The 15,445-nt window shown below is 41.3% G+C and overlaps 1 protein-coding gene across 1 annotated transcript in view; it reads right to left on the reverse strand.

The window, feature by feature from the left end:
* Positions 1 to 3,325: 3,325 nt before the first annotated feature.
* The window catches only part of Slc35f4 (solute carrier family 35, member F4), a gene marked incomplete at its 5' end in the record, with an annotated part of 28,624 nt that continues 16,504 nt past the window's right edge, over positions 3,326 to 15,445 (reverse strand). The window contains 4 exons of the mRNA XM_013521882.1: positions 3,326 to 3,751; positions 6,295 to 6,384; positions 10,151 to 10,343; positions 12,566 to 12,691. Coding sequence (XP_013377336.1) covers positions 3,510 to 3,751; positions 6,295 to 6,384; positions 10,151 to 10,343; positions 12,566 to 12,691 — 651 coding nt within the window. The remainder of the gene's footprint in view (positions 3,752 to 6,294; positions 6,385 to 10,150; positions 10,344 to 12,565; positions 12,692 to 15,445) is intronic.

Here is a 15,445-nt window from a genome sequence, read left to right on the forward strand (position 1 = left end):
TTTATATTTACCAATAACATATTGCATTCACTTTGTACCATTTTTTCCGTGAAGCTAAAAATGTGTCATGAAGTTTAAAATGTGTGTGTTGTTTTAGTTAATATCATGTCATCTGTCTATGCCAGGAGGCTGGCAGTGCCTCTTCTAAAAATGACAGAGATCAAACGCTTGACATGGTAAGGTTTTTATTGCCTGTGATGCCCAGCCAGCAAGTGCAATACTCTCAGTTCCTCTCTCTTGCCTGGTGATGGTCTCACTTGTACTTTTAGGGAAAACTGAATAAAAGACAAAAAGAATATTAAGACAGATGCCACTAAGTCTTGGCTTCTTGTACTACATTTCCTAGAAAGTGCAGCTAATCTTCAGTTGCTGAATGCTCTCACCACCCTTTCAGGGCAGGGAAGCCTTTTATTAGTTCATTGTGTAGGTGTTTTATGGAAACATGATAAAGGATGGGGCACATTTTCCACCGTCCTGTTCTTTCTTTCACCAGTCGCGTTCCCGAGAACCCCTGTTTATCACCTATTGATCTCACACAATTCAGAGTGTAGTTTCCGTGAATGTGGAACTACTCATTTGCTCCTGGTGGAATGTCTGCAAGTGCTGGGGTTGGCACACAATGGTGATGCCACACAGCCCCTGCTCTTAGAGAGCTAGTGGTCTCCTGGAAACTCGGACAAATAGAAGGGAAATGATGACAGGCAGTACTATAGCTCCTATAAGTGTTCCTCATGTGCTTAAGCTTGGTCCCTGGCATATTGTGCTCTTGGGAGGTGGTGGAACTTTAGGATGTCTCACCTAGTTGGAGGAAGTTCAGTCACATAGGGAGTGACTTTGAAGGGGATATTGGGACCCCAGTTTCTTCCTCTCTGTCCGTGCTTTCTTGTCTCCATGAGGTGAGGAGCCTCCTCCACCACATGCTCCCTCCATGGGCTCTGTGCTACTACAGACCCAAAAGTGACAGGACCAAGCACCCATGGACTGAAACTTCTGAAGCTGTGAGCTCAAATGGCCTTTCCTCCTTTAAGCTGAGTATCTCAGCTGTTTGTCACAGCAGTAAAAATCTAGCCCACACAGAGGGCAACCATTGCTATACGGAGGTAAGCACTAACTGTGAAGGAAGTCACATAAAAGACTTCTCGGGACAGTTTGCAGTAAACAGTGTCACAAGGTCCAGATAAGGGTTACTCAGTGGGCAAGAGAGGGAACGAGAGTCAAGCAAGACAGGAGAGCTTGAGAAAAGTACTGTAAGAAGTAAAATGTCAAGGAGAATAGAGATCCTGGGGGCCACAGCTCTAGAATTGTGCTTTTTAATAGGGTAACATTTTGGTATGGTAAACACATTAAAATAAAATTAGAATGCAGTTCCTCCATTGCGCCTGCCACATGTAGAGTGCTCAGGAGCCAGGTGTGACTATCTGGGACAGTGCACATGTCGAATAACCCCTTCATCACAGAAAGTCCTAACAGACGCTGGTACTCTGGAGGCTGGGAAGGGCCAGGCAGTGAGGGGCTCTGAACAACATGCCAAGGTATTTAGATGCTGTCCCCATTGAGATGCCACTGAAGTACTTTATATAGAGGAAAATAGCATAATCAAATATATATGTTAGAACAGTCACTCTGCAATAATGAGAAAGAGACAAAGTTAGGAGTTAGAAAGACCAGAGAAGCAAGTATTTTATTAATCAAGACAAGAGGTGATGGAGGCCAGGAACAGGTAGGGAGGTATATAGACTAAGATACTAAGAAATAGGATCAGCATGTCACATAAACCAATATGGAACAATAATTAAGCAGATGCGCATGGTGAGGAAGCGGAAGTTGACACTGCTTTATGGCTCAGGCAGCTAGTAAATGATGACGTTGAGGTGCATGGGAAACAAAGAAGGGAGCAGTTCTGGGGAGGAGTGGTGATAAATTCTTCTTTACTTTTGCTGTATGTGAAATATTCAAGGAGACAACCAAGCAAGCTGCAGAAGGCATTTAAGTAGTCAGATCTGAAGCTCAAGGACATTTATGGGCTGCCAATAAAGGGTTGAAGTCATCATCATATGATGACAGTTGAAGCTGTGGGAGAGGACGAGCTCCACAGACGGCAGAGTAAGTGATGAGATGCTAAGAAAGGGTGAGGACCAATCTGGAGATACTGAGGAGACTGGCTTGAGAACAGTATCCTGAGAAGCTGTCTGTGAGGGAGAAGGAGGATCAAGGCAAAGTGATGGGCATGATTTCTCTTGTATGAGAAACCCAGAGTGAGAATAAAGCACCAAATAGAAGATGCATATGAGGAAGTAGGGGGATAGATCATTCCCAAAGCTGAAGGGCTCACGAGATGGAGGGAGAGGAGGAGGGAAGGGGTGAGGGATAAGAAAAGGAATTGGGATGTGTTATGCACCTGTACTAACTCTGCACAAGGAATGTCAACATTATGTACTACAAACATGGACAAAAAAGAAAGAAAAGGGAAGCAGCTCAACGGATGGAGGGAGGCAGAAGGGAGCGGAGGGAAAGGGGATGAGAAAAGGAGTGAAGATGTGTTATGTACATGTATCAACTGTCCACAAGGGATGTAAACATGTACTACTCACATGTAGTAAAACTAAAATGGCAAAAAAAAAAAAGGGAAAGTGATGGGATCCAAGGGAAGAGAATGTTTCAGGAAAACACAGTCATCATGTCAAGTTCTTCTGAGAGCACCCTCAGAGTTGAAAAGTATCAGCATGCTTTTCTGAGAGAGGGGTCATTAGTGACTGTCGTGAGGATACCTCCAATGGTGAGGACAGAAGGTACAGGCCGAGGGTTGAGGTGTGAATGGGAGTTGAAGATGGAATAAGAGCAAATATAAATAATTCCTTCATAAAACTTGTTAGCTAAGGACTTAAGATATAACCAATGTCCTGTCGTATCCATTAATGTTGTTCTCAAATGTCTGCCCCGCAGTAGAGACGCCTGTGAACTGAACTATGCTCTGTCCCTGGCTGAGCATGTTGAAAGGACACACAAGTCTTCTGCATCTTTACATCTTCACCGGTCCTAGTGTAGGTCTTATGTGTGGAGCATGTTCTCCTGATACATTTTTAATGACTTTCCAGCTTTCAAATTCTCAGCCTCCTACTGGACTTAAATGTAGTGTGAAACTTTGCATATGTTTTTCTATAGACAACCTTTTCTGACTGAATGAAAAGTTCTCAGTTCCAGTTGAGAAAAATGTGATACTACGATTTAACTGAATCCCCTATTTTCAAGAAAATTTGTGATTTGGGAGGAAAATCCCCCTTCCCAAAGAGAATAAATAGAAAGACAAATACGTTTTAATAAAAAATTTTATTATGATTATTTACACCAGCTCCTTGGTAAGCATATAAATGTAAACTTTTATTGTTGGCGTTATTTCACATATGGTTTATCCAAATTCTGAGTGAATATTGTCATTTGAGTGTACAGGTAGTGAGAAAATTTTATATTCACAGAATATACATACACGTGCATTCAGATTGTGTCCCTCTCTAAGCCAGTGGGATAGATACTGTGCCATTGGCCCTGCTTCTGCTCCGCAGGTGCACACTGGAATCGGTCATGTCCTCCACGTGCTCTTCACTCTTCTTCTCCTTCAGGCTGTTGATGAATCTCAGGGTGATTTCATCCCACTCCTCGGGCAACAACATTAGCAGGAACCCAATGCAGATGATTATCGTGGCAGCCAGGCGGACAACATTGAATATCACCTCCTGCTTCAGGAGATCCACAGCTGTGGAAAAAGAAATCTTATCAGTCTATGAATACATACAAACATCTATGAATGTTTCTAAACTTCTGTGAATCCCAGTGACTAAGTCAGAGCCACTTCTCAAGGTTTCCCAAAGACTTCAAGCTAGTGTTTCCTTTTTCCATATTAAATCAATGCTTGGTTTAAATTCTTGCTCTCTAAATTATACTTACCTTTTAGGGCTTAGCTCAAATTCTATGTCATCTGACTTAATGACTTCTCCAGTTTTGTCTCTTATTACTTTCCTCTGCAGCCCTTCATCCTTCTCCAGTTTCACTAGGTCATCCAAGATTTTTCAAATGAGTCAAATTTGCATATGCTGTCCTTTTACAAGATTTACTTGAGGTGAGATTCAGAGAATGTAAATTAACATATTGAAGTGAATTTGGTGGCATTCAACATAATCACAGTGTTGAGCAATAATCCTTTATCTCGTTCCAAAATATCTCCATCATTTCAAAATCAATGCTGTGCTATAGTTTAGATTTAGAATGTTCCCCCAGTAAAGCTTCATATGTTCAGAGGTGGGGCTTATTGAAGTGATTGGACTATGGCAGTGCTTTAGCTAATTTGCTATAGGAGATGGGCCTGGGTGGAGGCAGGTCTCTGGGTGCAACCTGGAAGGGTTTCTCTCCCTCCTGGGCCCCTCCCCTCACTGTCTATTTCCTGGCCACCATGAGGTGAACAGCCTTTCTCTGTCAGACCTTTCCACCATGTCTTGCCTACACTGAAGCTAGCTGAATAGGGACTAAATCCTCTAAAAATTCTGAGCCAAAATAAACCTCTCCTTAAATCATGAGTGTCGAGTGTTTCATTCTAGGGATGAGAAAATAATTTAAATTTTGATAATCAGAGAAGTGGGGTCATTGCTGTGACTCTACCTGATCGTGTGGTTTAGAAGTTGTTGTAACTGATTTGTGGGAGGAGTTCAGAAATGTTTGGAGATACAGAGTAGAAAGGCCCTAGAATGCTGTTATTGAAGCTTGATGGCAGATTATGGTCCGAGCTCAGAAGACCAGAATTCTGATAACATTGGAGACAGTAAAAGCTTGACTCAAGAAGCCTCAGTTGGGAACAAGGACTCCACTGGTAGTTGGATTCAAGGCCATGTGTGCTATGCTCTGGCAGAAAATTTATCTACATTTGCCCATGTTGAAAGACTTTGTGCAAGACTGAGCTAATTAATCCTGTAGAGGAAATTTCAAGTCAGCACAATGCTAAGGCTGTGGCATGATATGGTTTCCCACTTTTAGCCAGATTTATAGTGAGAATTAGGACTAATAAGCCCATCTGAAAGCTTTAAATTTTGCCAGAAAGGAAGTGCCTGTAAATTTGGAGTAAAGCAGAGTACAGTTGCTTAAAAGGTCAGCATTAAAAAGAAGCCAAGTAGTTTGCATCAGGACAATAGGAAAGATGCCTTGATAGCATCTCAGGAATCATCAAGAGCCCATCCTTCATGGGCTCCAAGGTGCAAAAGTGAAAGACTTTACTTTGAGAAGAGAGCCCCAGGCATCCCATCACATTTAGGGTTAACTAGAAAGAGTTGCTTGGAATTCAGCCATCCAGGAACTCGGAGGCTTCTGCAGCCATGATTGAAAAGGACCTATCTACTGCTTGAGCTTGCAGCAGGTGGTGGTGCCATCCATGTGATGCTTGTTTGATTTTCTTCTCCAAATTAAAGTGTAAGATTCTTAAGAGAACAACAATGTAATTTTTTTTTTGCTGTCTTATTTATAATCCCATAACATGATAAGAGCTCAATGAACATTTGCTGATTGTCCTGAAGAAAAGAAAGATGGCTTCTCAAGACTTGGAATTGCAGAATTTTAAAGTTGGAAGAAATGGACTATTATCCAGATTATGCCTTTTCATTGCTAGTTTCACTGGTGGGTTTCACTAGAAAGATTATCCTGGGAAAATAACATCTCTTCTTGCCCCAGAAGAGAGTCAAATTACTCTTCCTGGTGGACCATCTGTTCTGCCCAAGGTGAACCTTCTGCAGCACCCCCTGGGTAGTATGATAGGGAGCCCACACCCTGCTCACTTCCTGCATTTTCATTAGAGTTTTGTTCTTCACAGTCCTATGCTGGGGTGTCTTTGTTTCTATAGAACTTGATCTAAAAATACCATAAAATTAGGTTGTCAGGGAGATTACATGTAACCCAAATGATACATTTGGCATTTAATTCTAAAAGCACAACCAAGTAAAAACAGTGTTTTGTAGCTGCAAATTTTAAATCTGCATAGTTATTCTGTTGTCTGCCACCTTCATGATATTTATAAACATCTTCTGAGAGAAGGGGTATAATTCACAAATGCTAGAAGAAACATGTCAGAGCATAAAGCAGACATGAATAGGAGACTTATGGTGATGATCAGAAAGTGCACATACCAAACTGGACCAGTACCTGCATTTCCGGGGTAATTGCTAAAATTGCTAAAAGAAACATGTCAGCATAAAGCAGACATGAATAGGAGACTTATGGTGATGATCAGAAAGTTCACATACCAAACTAGACCAGTACCTGCATTTCCGGGGACGCTGAGCACTGTCCCAATGGAGATCAGGATTGGGTATGTCAGCACCACACCGACATTCACCAGGATGTTGAAGGCTGTAAAACAAAAGCAGATATACATGATGAAGGAGAGTTTAGATACTGCTTGGAACATATGTAAGCAGCAGAGACCACCAGGCTTGTGTAGAGGCAACGTGGAATGGAATTTATTATGCCTGGGTTCAGGCAGAGAGTGTAATAAGACCTTCTGTCCTGAACAAAGAGAAATGTGTCCCTTTCATAGGGATGGAGAGAAGGCAGGGGACGTTAGGTGGGAAGATCCCAGTGAACAACTGTGGTTCAAGTTTTCTAGCAATTTTGCATCTTAGTGGGCTGAGTCCTTTGAAGTGTCTGCTGTAAATTTTTGGGTGTCTCCAGATGTCTGCAGGACCTGCAAATTTCCTTGTCCTGTCTTATCTCCTTTCCTGTGTTTGCCCGTGCTAAGCTGAATTCCCTGCAGAGAGTAGTGCTTCTTCTGGCATCCAAGCTAGAGGCTGAGAGAGTCAGGCCAGGTTGGAGACTTATACTGCTCTTTTCCTTCCTTAATATAATAGAATCAATGTCTTTGCTCAATGTGCCTTTTCAAAATTTATCCTTTAATTTTGGAGATGGATGCCTGCATATATCACTGGAATTTGTCAGATTCTTTTGTCCTTCTTTCCCATACTTTTTGCCTGAGATCTTGCCAATAGGTGGCAAAAGGTGTATAGAGAAAATATAAAGAAGTTAACTACTCTAATAAAGATAGGGTAGGGCCAGCGAGAGGTTGAAAGCAGATGACTGGTTAAAGTTGGTTCTTTTTTTTCTTCTGGTACCGGGAATTGAACTCACGACCTTGCGCTTGACAGGCAGGTGCTTTGCCGCTGAGCTAAATCCCCAGCCCCAAAGTTGGTTCTTTATCTCTGTTACTTTTCTATCTTATATCATACTACTGGATGATTAAAAGGCTCTAATAGAACTATTTTTTTAAAAGTATAGCCAGTGACAGCCCATGCAATTTTTTCCCCTAGAGTGAATATCATATGGGCAAATAAGGATGGACTCAATGTAATCACTGAATCCCAGGGAAGCATCTCCAAGCCCTGGCTCTTCACAGGTAACCAGAGGGCTGGGCATAGAACTGCAGGTGTGGACTGATATTCTATAATTAACACCTGTGGATCTGTTTAAATAGAAAATTATTTAAAATAATCATCTAGCTCCTTCAAAAATTATAAAATATATGTTTTCAAAGGAAAAAAGTTATAAAATACAAGCCATTATGTTAATATGGCTCCCTGGATATTTGTTTTAGCAGTTAGAATGATGCATATTAGCAAATACAAAAGGTCTTTTAATCACAGATCCCTATGAATGTGGCAGATGCATGTTGCCCATATATCTGTAGAATCAAAGAAGCATCTAGCACTATTCCAGTACAATAAAAGAAGGTTCTACAACCATTCCAGTAGACGCAAAGAAGGTTGCAGAACTATTCCTATTTTCTGTGTTTTAATTAGGACCAGTAACTCAGTTATGTGGAGTTATTTGTACTTGGTAGTCAGAGGCAGTGGGATTGGTCTTCACAAAACTTGTTTAGATAACAGCTTTGGCAGTCCAGGCATATGGCTTCCTGCATTAGTATCTGCTTCTTCCTCCTCCATGTCAAGGCTGCAATGTGAACTAATATTCTAACGCCTTAAGTCTCTCCTTAGACTCGGGGAGTCAAATATGGCAAATTCTGACAGGTTAGGAATTTATTAAATGCATCAAAGCTCTGCTGTACTCCTAAATGGTCATTTCATTGGCTGAACTGAATATTTTAGCAAATTTAATGAAAGTAGTAGTATTTTGGCAGAAACAAGCCCCTTTCACTCAGCAAAAGTCAGGTGGCTTTGATGAAATGTGTTGTCTATTTTTCCTTGGTTCTTTACACGAAATAAGTCTCTTTTGATAACCTAAGGAAAACAGTATTGAATTCAGTGTGTTATAGTAGCATGGGGACCAGCCCAAGTTTATGTGCAATTAGACACGTTGGATGAATGCACAGAGCTAACCTGCATTTGGGCTAAGGCACTTTGCAGAGGCCAGGTCTCTGCAGGATGGGTCCCAGCCACAGCTGCAGACATGAGGCTGCTTACAGCATGGACTAGTATTCCTCTCTTAGCCCTGCCTCTCAGACAAGCCTCAGCAAGACCATGGGAGGTAGGGATGCAAATAAAATCTTCACAACAGTCACACATAAGTTTTGGATTGTAAACGCCTGGAGTGTGTAACACAGTCAGGAGAGGCTGTCTCTTCAATTTGTCATGGCACAGCTTGGGCCCAGGGAGCTCTGTGGTGCCCTGGGCTGGGTCTCATGGAGCAACTGCAGTGCCAGGCGGCACTTTTCCCCATGGAGTATGGAGACCACACTGTTTGGCAGACTCCAGGGTCTGGCTAGCATGGGTGGCTCCTGGCATGAGGAGGCTCCCTCAGGAGCATGCAGTAGGCGTGTCAAAGGAGATACACATGTTGGTGGAGGACTACTTTGTTGCAAGGTGGAAGCCATGTGTGCACAAGGCAGCCAAGAGCCAGTGAGATTTTGCTTATGATTGTTCTAAGCTGGTTTGTTTTGGCCAGGAAATAATCAAGACCCTTTTAATTAGGATATTTTGGTCGTATGGAAACACTGCATATTGACTCCTACTCAATTGAACAGAGATAATTAGAGATGATGGCCATATAATTTTGATCTTGAAAAATAGAGCTCAGGGGACTAACAATGAATGTTGGATTCTTCTCTTAAATGTTCCTGTCTAAGATCTCCCCTCAGGGGCCTGGTGGAACAGAATAAGGTAACCCACCCAATACCTTTGCTGGAGCCAGGATATTCTTCTCCCAGGAACTGTAGTGCAGTCAGACCACCTTGGCAAAGAGGGCCAGCAAGGGCTGATGGAGGTCCTCAGGCTGCTGGTGATAGGTGAATGTGGAGAAGGCAGAGACAGTGTGTGGGAAAGGGGGCATAACAAAAATGTTCTGATTCTGGGTAAACAGACACCGGGCCCCGGACTGACTGCTTGGTGAAAGTAGAGCAGGCTTACTATTTTCCGAGCTCCTCTCAGGTCAAGTGCAGCTTCAAAGCAGGAGCTCGGCATAGCAGACAGCCTCAGAGCTCCCGGGAGCTGGGAGCAAGGGTGTTACACAGACTCCAGGTGACTTTTTTTTGACCCCTGACCAGGCACAGTCTATCAAGTTTAGCTCATAATGTCGTCTTCTCCCTCCTGGTGAGGGTTTCCTATGAAAAGCCATTCTGCATAGTAAGAAGAGTGAGTGTTTCCCTAGGCGGAGGTGAGCTCATCACTTTTCTGCTTAAAGATTAAACGGATTTAAAATCCAACCCCCTCGACCTGGTTTTCCATACCCTTCATAAGCTGTTTCCTTCTTGGATGCCGAATTCTGCCTCCCTTCCCTCTCATCTGCACTGGGTGCTCTGCCATTCTGAGCCACTCTAATAGTGGATGCATGGCCCACCATCTTACACTGTGGCATACATTGGACATATGCATGACATAGCCCAGTGTGGAGACTGCTTATGGCTGTGTGAAGGCCAGAGCTGAGCAGAGTGGCCTGAGCTACCAGTTACACAGCTTAAACCATGGCAAAAATACACCATCTGGATAGTTCAGATCTAATCAAACATGAGCCTGCAAAGAACCTTCTAAACATTTTATGACATTAGCCAATGTAAATGAGGGCAGTATGGCATGGAGGTACCTAAGGGGGAATGATCATACTACTAAAATGTGCCCAAGGAAAGTTTGAGTGACACACTAAATGGAAGCCAAAACCAGAGGCCACTTACCCAGCCACAGACCTGCCATGCCACAGAGACAGCCCCATGGCAGAGCTGCAAAAGAAGACCAGTGCTCCACCTTGGTGAAATACAAGATGACTGGGGTGAAGGAGATGAAGATCAAATTGAAGAACCCCAAGGTGGAGACAAAGTGTGCGGCTTCACCAAAGTTGGCACTTCCGAGAAACATCTTAAACAGAACCTGGATTGGGGAGAAACTCTTCAGCCACATGGTTGGAGACTTTGGGGAAGAAGAGGGTGAGTTCTATTGATCTGTGTGGGGAACTAACTAGCCCAGAGCTCCAGGTCATCCTGCCCTGTCATTTCCCTGGTACTATATGGGCTGTTATGGGAAGAAATTAAAATGCCCAACATCCTTCCTGTAGACCAGCACCCACAAGAAAATAAATTCTTCATGGTGCTGAAAATTGCTGTGAGACTGGATACTATGTAAAGCAAAACCGTCAGGATGGATATAGACAGAATGGCTGATAGAGTGCAGACTAGCTCAGAAAAATCTTCTAGGATTGAGAGGCCATCATTTTTCTTTTCAAGCACGGGATTCATCACATTCTTTTTTTTCTTTTTGGACAGATACTGAAAAGTAAATTGGACAAAGAACCTGCTATTATGTTGTTGAGAGAAATAATGCTGCCTTGGGTTTATAAGCACTTTTCTTCCTGATTTTAAAATGTCTTCACAAACACTGCTTTATCTTCTGAGTTAAGAACATTTTGTTTTGTTTTCCTGACTTCTAAGCCATGTAGAGAGGAAGAAGACAGCAAAGAGAAGCTAATGGCTAACATCACAGAGCCGGCGGGGTTAGGAGGCCAGTTCTGGAGCCCATATTTCTCAACTTCTTAGCCTGTATTTTTCCTTTGTTAATCCTCTAATAAAAATGGAGCAGATTATTTCTGCCAAGAATTACGGTACAAATATAATTCTGAGCATGCTAGCAAATATCACCACTCCCAGAATGAATACATCCTGTAACCTGGTCAGGAGAATTCACTCTGTAAGATGACCATCCTGGTTTCATAGCAACTCCAAGTACTGCGTTTTTCTTTTTTAACTAAAATTGTTATTTTTTCTCTTGGAAGACTTAATCAAGAGGACTTGGGCACATGTTGGCCTTTGGTCACATCAGACATCTTGTGGCATTCCTGTGGAGACCAAGTTAGACACTAATGGCCAAAGAGTGAACACTTGTCAAGCTTGTCACACAGAATCAGTGGGCCAGGAAATGTCAGTATGGAAATAGACTCCACACCCTCTGAGCCACAGTAGTGGTGAATAATCAAAACAGGCCTCCAGGAGGTAGGCAAAGGGTTTTTTCTGCCTTTCAAAGAGTATTTTCTTATTGAAACGCCAGGAGAGGTGACACTGGAATCATCTAGAAAGTTTGCTCTTAAAAAACAGAGCTTTGGGGAATGACCTTTTAGGTCTGCTCTCCGATTCCTTGCTTCTGAAGTCAGGTGCATGACCTTGAATAGAATTTTCACAGATGACTAGGAAACTGCAGTGCAGAACAAGCGGCAATTACGAGTAGACTCTGAGCATCTTTCATCTGAGATTCCTGAGCAAGATTTGCTCTGTGTACAGGTGCTGTTTATGCCTTGCTCCAGCTGCAGGCCAGGCCATGCCCACATCTTCTGGAAGCAGTGCTATCTGTTTAGGTTTTTTTGTTTTGTTTTTTGTTTTTCTTCCGGTACCAGGAATCGAACTGACAACCTTGCACTTGCCAGGCAGGTGCTGTACCGCTGAGCTAAATCCCAAGCCCCAGTGCTATCTATTTAGGGTAATTATCTTATGGAGAGAACGCTCCTGGTCCAGTTATGGAATGTATTCATTTGCTAACATGCATAAAATTAGATACATCAGAGAGAAAGAGTGTCTTCATTTTGCTAATGATATGAGCTCCAATAGTATGGGATCAATGTGTAGCAAAGAGTGACTCTCATGTGACAGCTTGTTTATTATTTGTAGCATTGCTTCAGAGTTAGAATAATGACCATCAATAAAGTAAATGAAAGAAACACAAGGAGCGAAGAAGCTTTTCTCACCTTCCTGCTATAACTGCCTGATAACTAGGGTGGGGGCACAGACTTGGTTGTCTAGTCCAGCTTCAGCCTTGGTTCTATCATTTTCTGGCTGTTGGACCTTGGGTAAGTTACTAAATCTTTGAAAGCTTCAGTTTCCTCATCTAGAAAATGGGAAAAAGCCTCTATGCCTCCTAAGATTGTGTTAGATGAACTTTTCTGGAAGATACCACCATATAGCAAGTACTCAATAAATGCTATTTAAACTATTATTTAAGCACATTTATTCTTTTTCTAACCAAAGTTTCCATTGCCTTTTCTTACTTTATTGCTTAAATCTAAACTATGAGCAACAGTTGACCATAGAAGAGGGTGCACAACATACCTTGTATAATGCTGATGTAGAGGCTGAGCCCACTGCAAAGGCCACACCTATGATGGAGTCGGCATGGAAGTTATCAGCATAGGCCATCATGACGATGCCAGTAATTGCCATTATTGCAGCGACTATCTGTTGAATGGAATGGAAAGAAGCAGAAAGAAATGATGACTCTGTATCTCAGGTCAAGCAATGTCAAGGCATCATGAAAGTTGGTACATATTTTCTTAAGTCTAATTACGTGTTCTATACCACTATTTAAGTATAAGAAGGGTCAGTATTAAAAGTAAATGAGTATGCTCATAAGACATATGCAGGTTATAGAAGTTGCTATTAAGGAATAGTAATTTTAGTTTAATTTTTAGCTCAACTTTCTAGAGCTAAAAATATTCACTAATATGGATTTAATAGGAAGTTACTTCCAAGTATTTTCACCTATATTGTATTCTTTTTCTTCAAACAATTCAGCATGCATTTTAATCAGTTCCTTGGATCAGTGCATGTTTCTAAAGACCTCCACAGAACCAGGACTTGATTAGGGAGACATACTTTTGACATAGCTAAGAAGCAAAGCTTAGATCAAGGGCCAAAAAGAAATCAAATAACCTCTCATAGTGATTTATAAAGGAGCAAATAGAATCTGCACTATCACTTGGAAGGTCAAACAGAGGACACTTCTTGCTTTTGTTTACAGGCAAACATTCCATTTTTTAGGTAAATCACAGAAAGATAATTTTGGTTGAGTATGCTAGAACATTTATTAACTGCATAAAGTGAAATATTAATAACTTGAGGTCATAATGACTTGTTAAATGCTAGAATTCTTGGTATGTTCAAAACAGCAGTCCACTGCCCTAATGAATGCTGATTTGCCAGTTACTTTAATTAACATAAACTGGTTCTACTGGGAAGCATTTCAAAGCTACAGCAAACAGTAAACTAACAACCCTGAAATAGGAACAGTATGTCATTTCCTCATTGACTTTAAAATCAAGATGAAAATTTGTGCAAAATTTAAGCCTACATAGAAATTAATTTTGTTAAACTTCAGTTCTGAGTATTCCTAAATAAATAGATTCCTCCGTTAAGTAACTTTTCCACACCTATGGTGTTTGGGACCCTATTGGACATTATTTGTGAATTACTTATTATCAACAAAATATAGATACATGACTTGAGGCCCAGAGTATGGTGCTGGAGATATGCAATTTGGACACTGCTCATATGATGCTTTTATTAATGCCATCAAAGGCAGGCACACTAGTGGCTTCAGGGTAGCTGCACACTGGTGTCCTTTGTGAAATGCATAGGAGGGTTGGAGGGCAGCCGCCCAGCCAAACTAGGCCAGCAGTCTGCAGTGAAGAGTGAAGAGCTATCTCCTCACAGCCCTGTCTGGGGAGGCTGCTTGGCAGGACTTGTTTCCCTTGTGGAGTGAATACCAGTTCTCTAATGCTGCCAGGTGTGTGCTCCTGTTGGGTTTTGCCTCAAATGATGGGGAGTAGAACTTGATACGCACACCATCAGGTGTGAAAGAAATTTGCCAAACAAGTGCTAGACTCCTAAATAAATGCAGTGAGGTGGGTAATCTAGACTTGGAAATTCTGTGAGGCTTATCGTTTCCCTTGATTTGAGGATTTATAGTTCAACCAGAGATCTGCAACCACTTCTGGGCTACATGGTTTCAGAGAAATGAAAAGGCCCATTAAATATTGGTATTTGGCTTTTGTGTTTAAATACTGTTCACAGGTTAAGTATTGATGTGTACAGTTTTTTTTTTTCTCAAAGACTAAACTCAGAAGGTAACATATTTAGGTTGATATTTATTATCAATTGTATTTTCTTGGTTAAATAAGCATGTGATTACTTTGAGATAAGGTTAATAGAATTCAATGTTAATTTTAATGAACTTTTAACACAATGTGTTTTTTCATAGTTCAAACTATTAAAATTATTTTATGCTGTATTATGTTTGTATTTAGGCTATTGTGTAATATATAGTTCTAAGCGTAGAGAAGTATGCAAACATACCACAAAAAACAACCCAAAAAAGCCTCAATGTCTGAAAAGTGACAAACGTAATACCATTATTCCCAGAAATGACCATGGGGTGGGAGTTAGCTTCCATTTCTGAATTAGCCACTAGTAAATATAGACATGTGAAATTTCTACACTAAATTTTCTCAAGATGGGAATTGGATACGACTAAAGATTACAAAATTTTATAGAAATGTGAAATTATAACCATAGCGACCCTCTTCAAGTCTCTATCACTTGTTATATAAGTGCTTGTGGAAAATACTCGCCTGGGCCACTTACATAGACATAGCAATTCCATTAGTGTCTCTTTCAATTGCTCTCATGCAGAAAAGCATTTTTCACTTTAGGGGGCCAAATAGCAAGGTTAGTTAAGCTCTGAAAGCAAGAAAATCTGAATATCTGAGATGTTAGCACAACTCTTCTTCACAGTATGGGCAGTAATTTGTAGGCTATGTGGTAGGTTCATGGGGTAAGTTCAATTATTTGTCACTTTTTTATTTAAGTTTAACAGCTATCAGGATAAATTCTCAAAGGCATGTTTTAAGAAATTCTCAGTGTATTTTCTGTCTACACAGTGGGAACTAAAGGGACAGATCCCCTGTAATCTCAAAACTGCAGGAAAACACTGGATAGAAGTCCTGTTTGGAGTGATAGGATAATCCCAGAATAGCTCTGCTTGGCACCCTTGATTTAACTTTAGAGAGTAAATACTCTTTAAATATCCCTAGGACAAGTATCTTCTGCCCACATCTGAGTCACATGCATTTTCAGAATCAGTCATCAAAGTAGAATGAATAGCTTGTTCTCTTCAACAGAAACTTATGAGATGACTTTTTTTGTTGTTGTTTT

The sequence above is a fragment of the Chinchilla lanigera genome, unplaced genomic scaffold, assembly GCF_000276665.1.
Source record: "Chinchilla lanigera isolate Chin_1 unplaced genomic scaffold, ChiLan1.0 scaffold00065, whole genome shotgun sequence".
Classification (NCBI taxonomy): domain Eukaryota; kingdom Metazoa; phylum Chordata; class Mammalia; order Rodentia; family Chinchillidae; genus Chinchilla; species Chinchilla lanigera.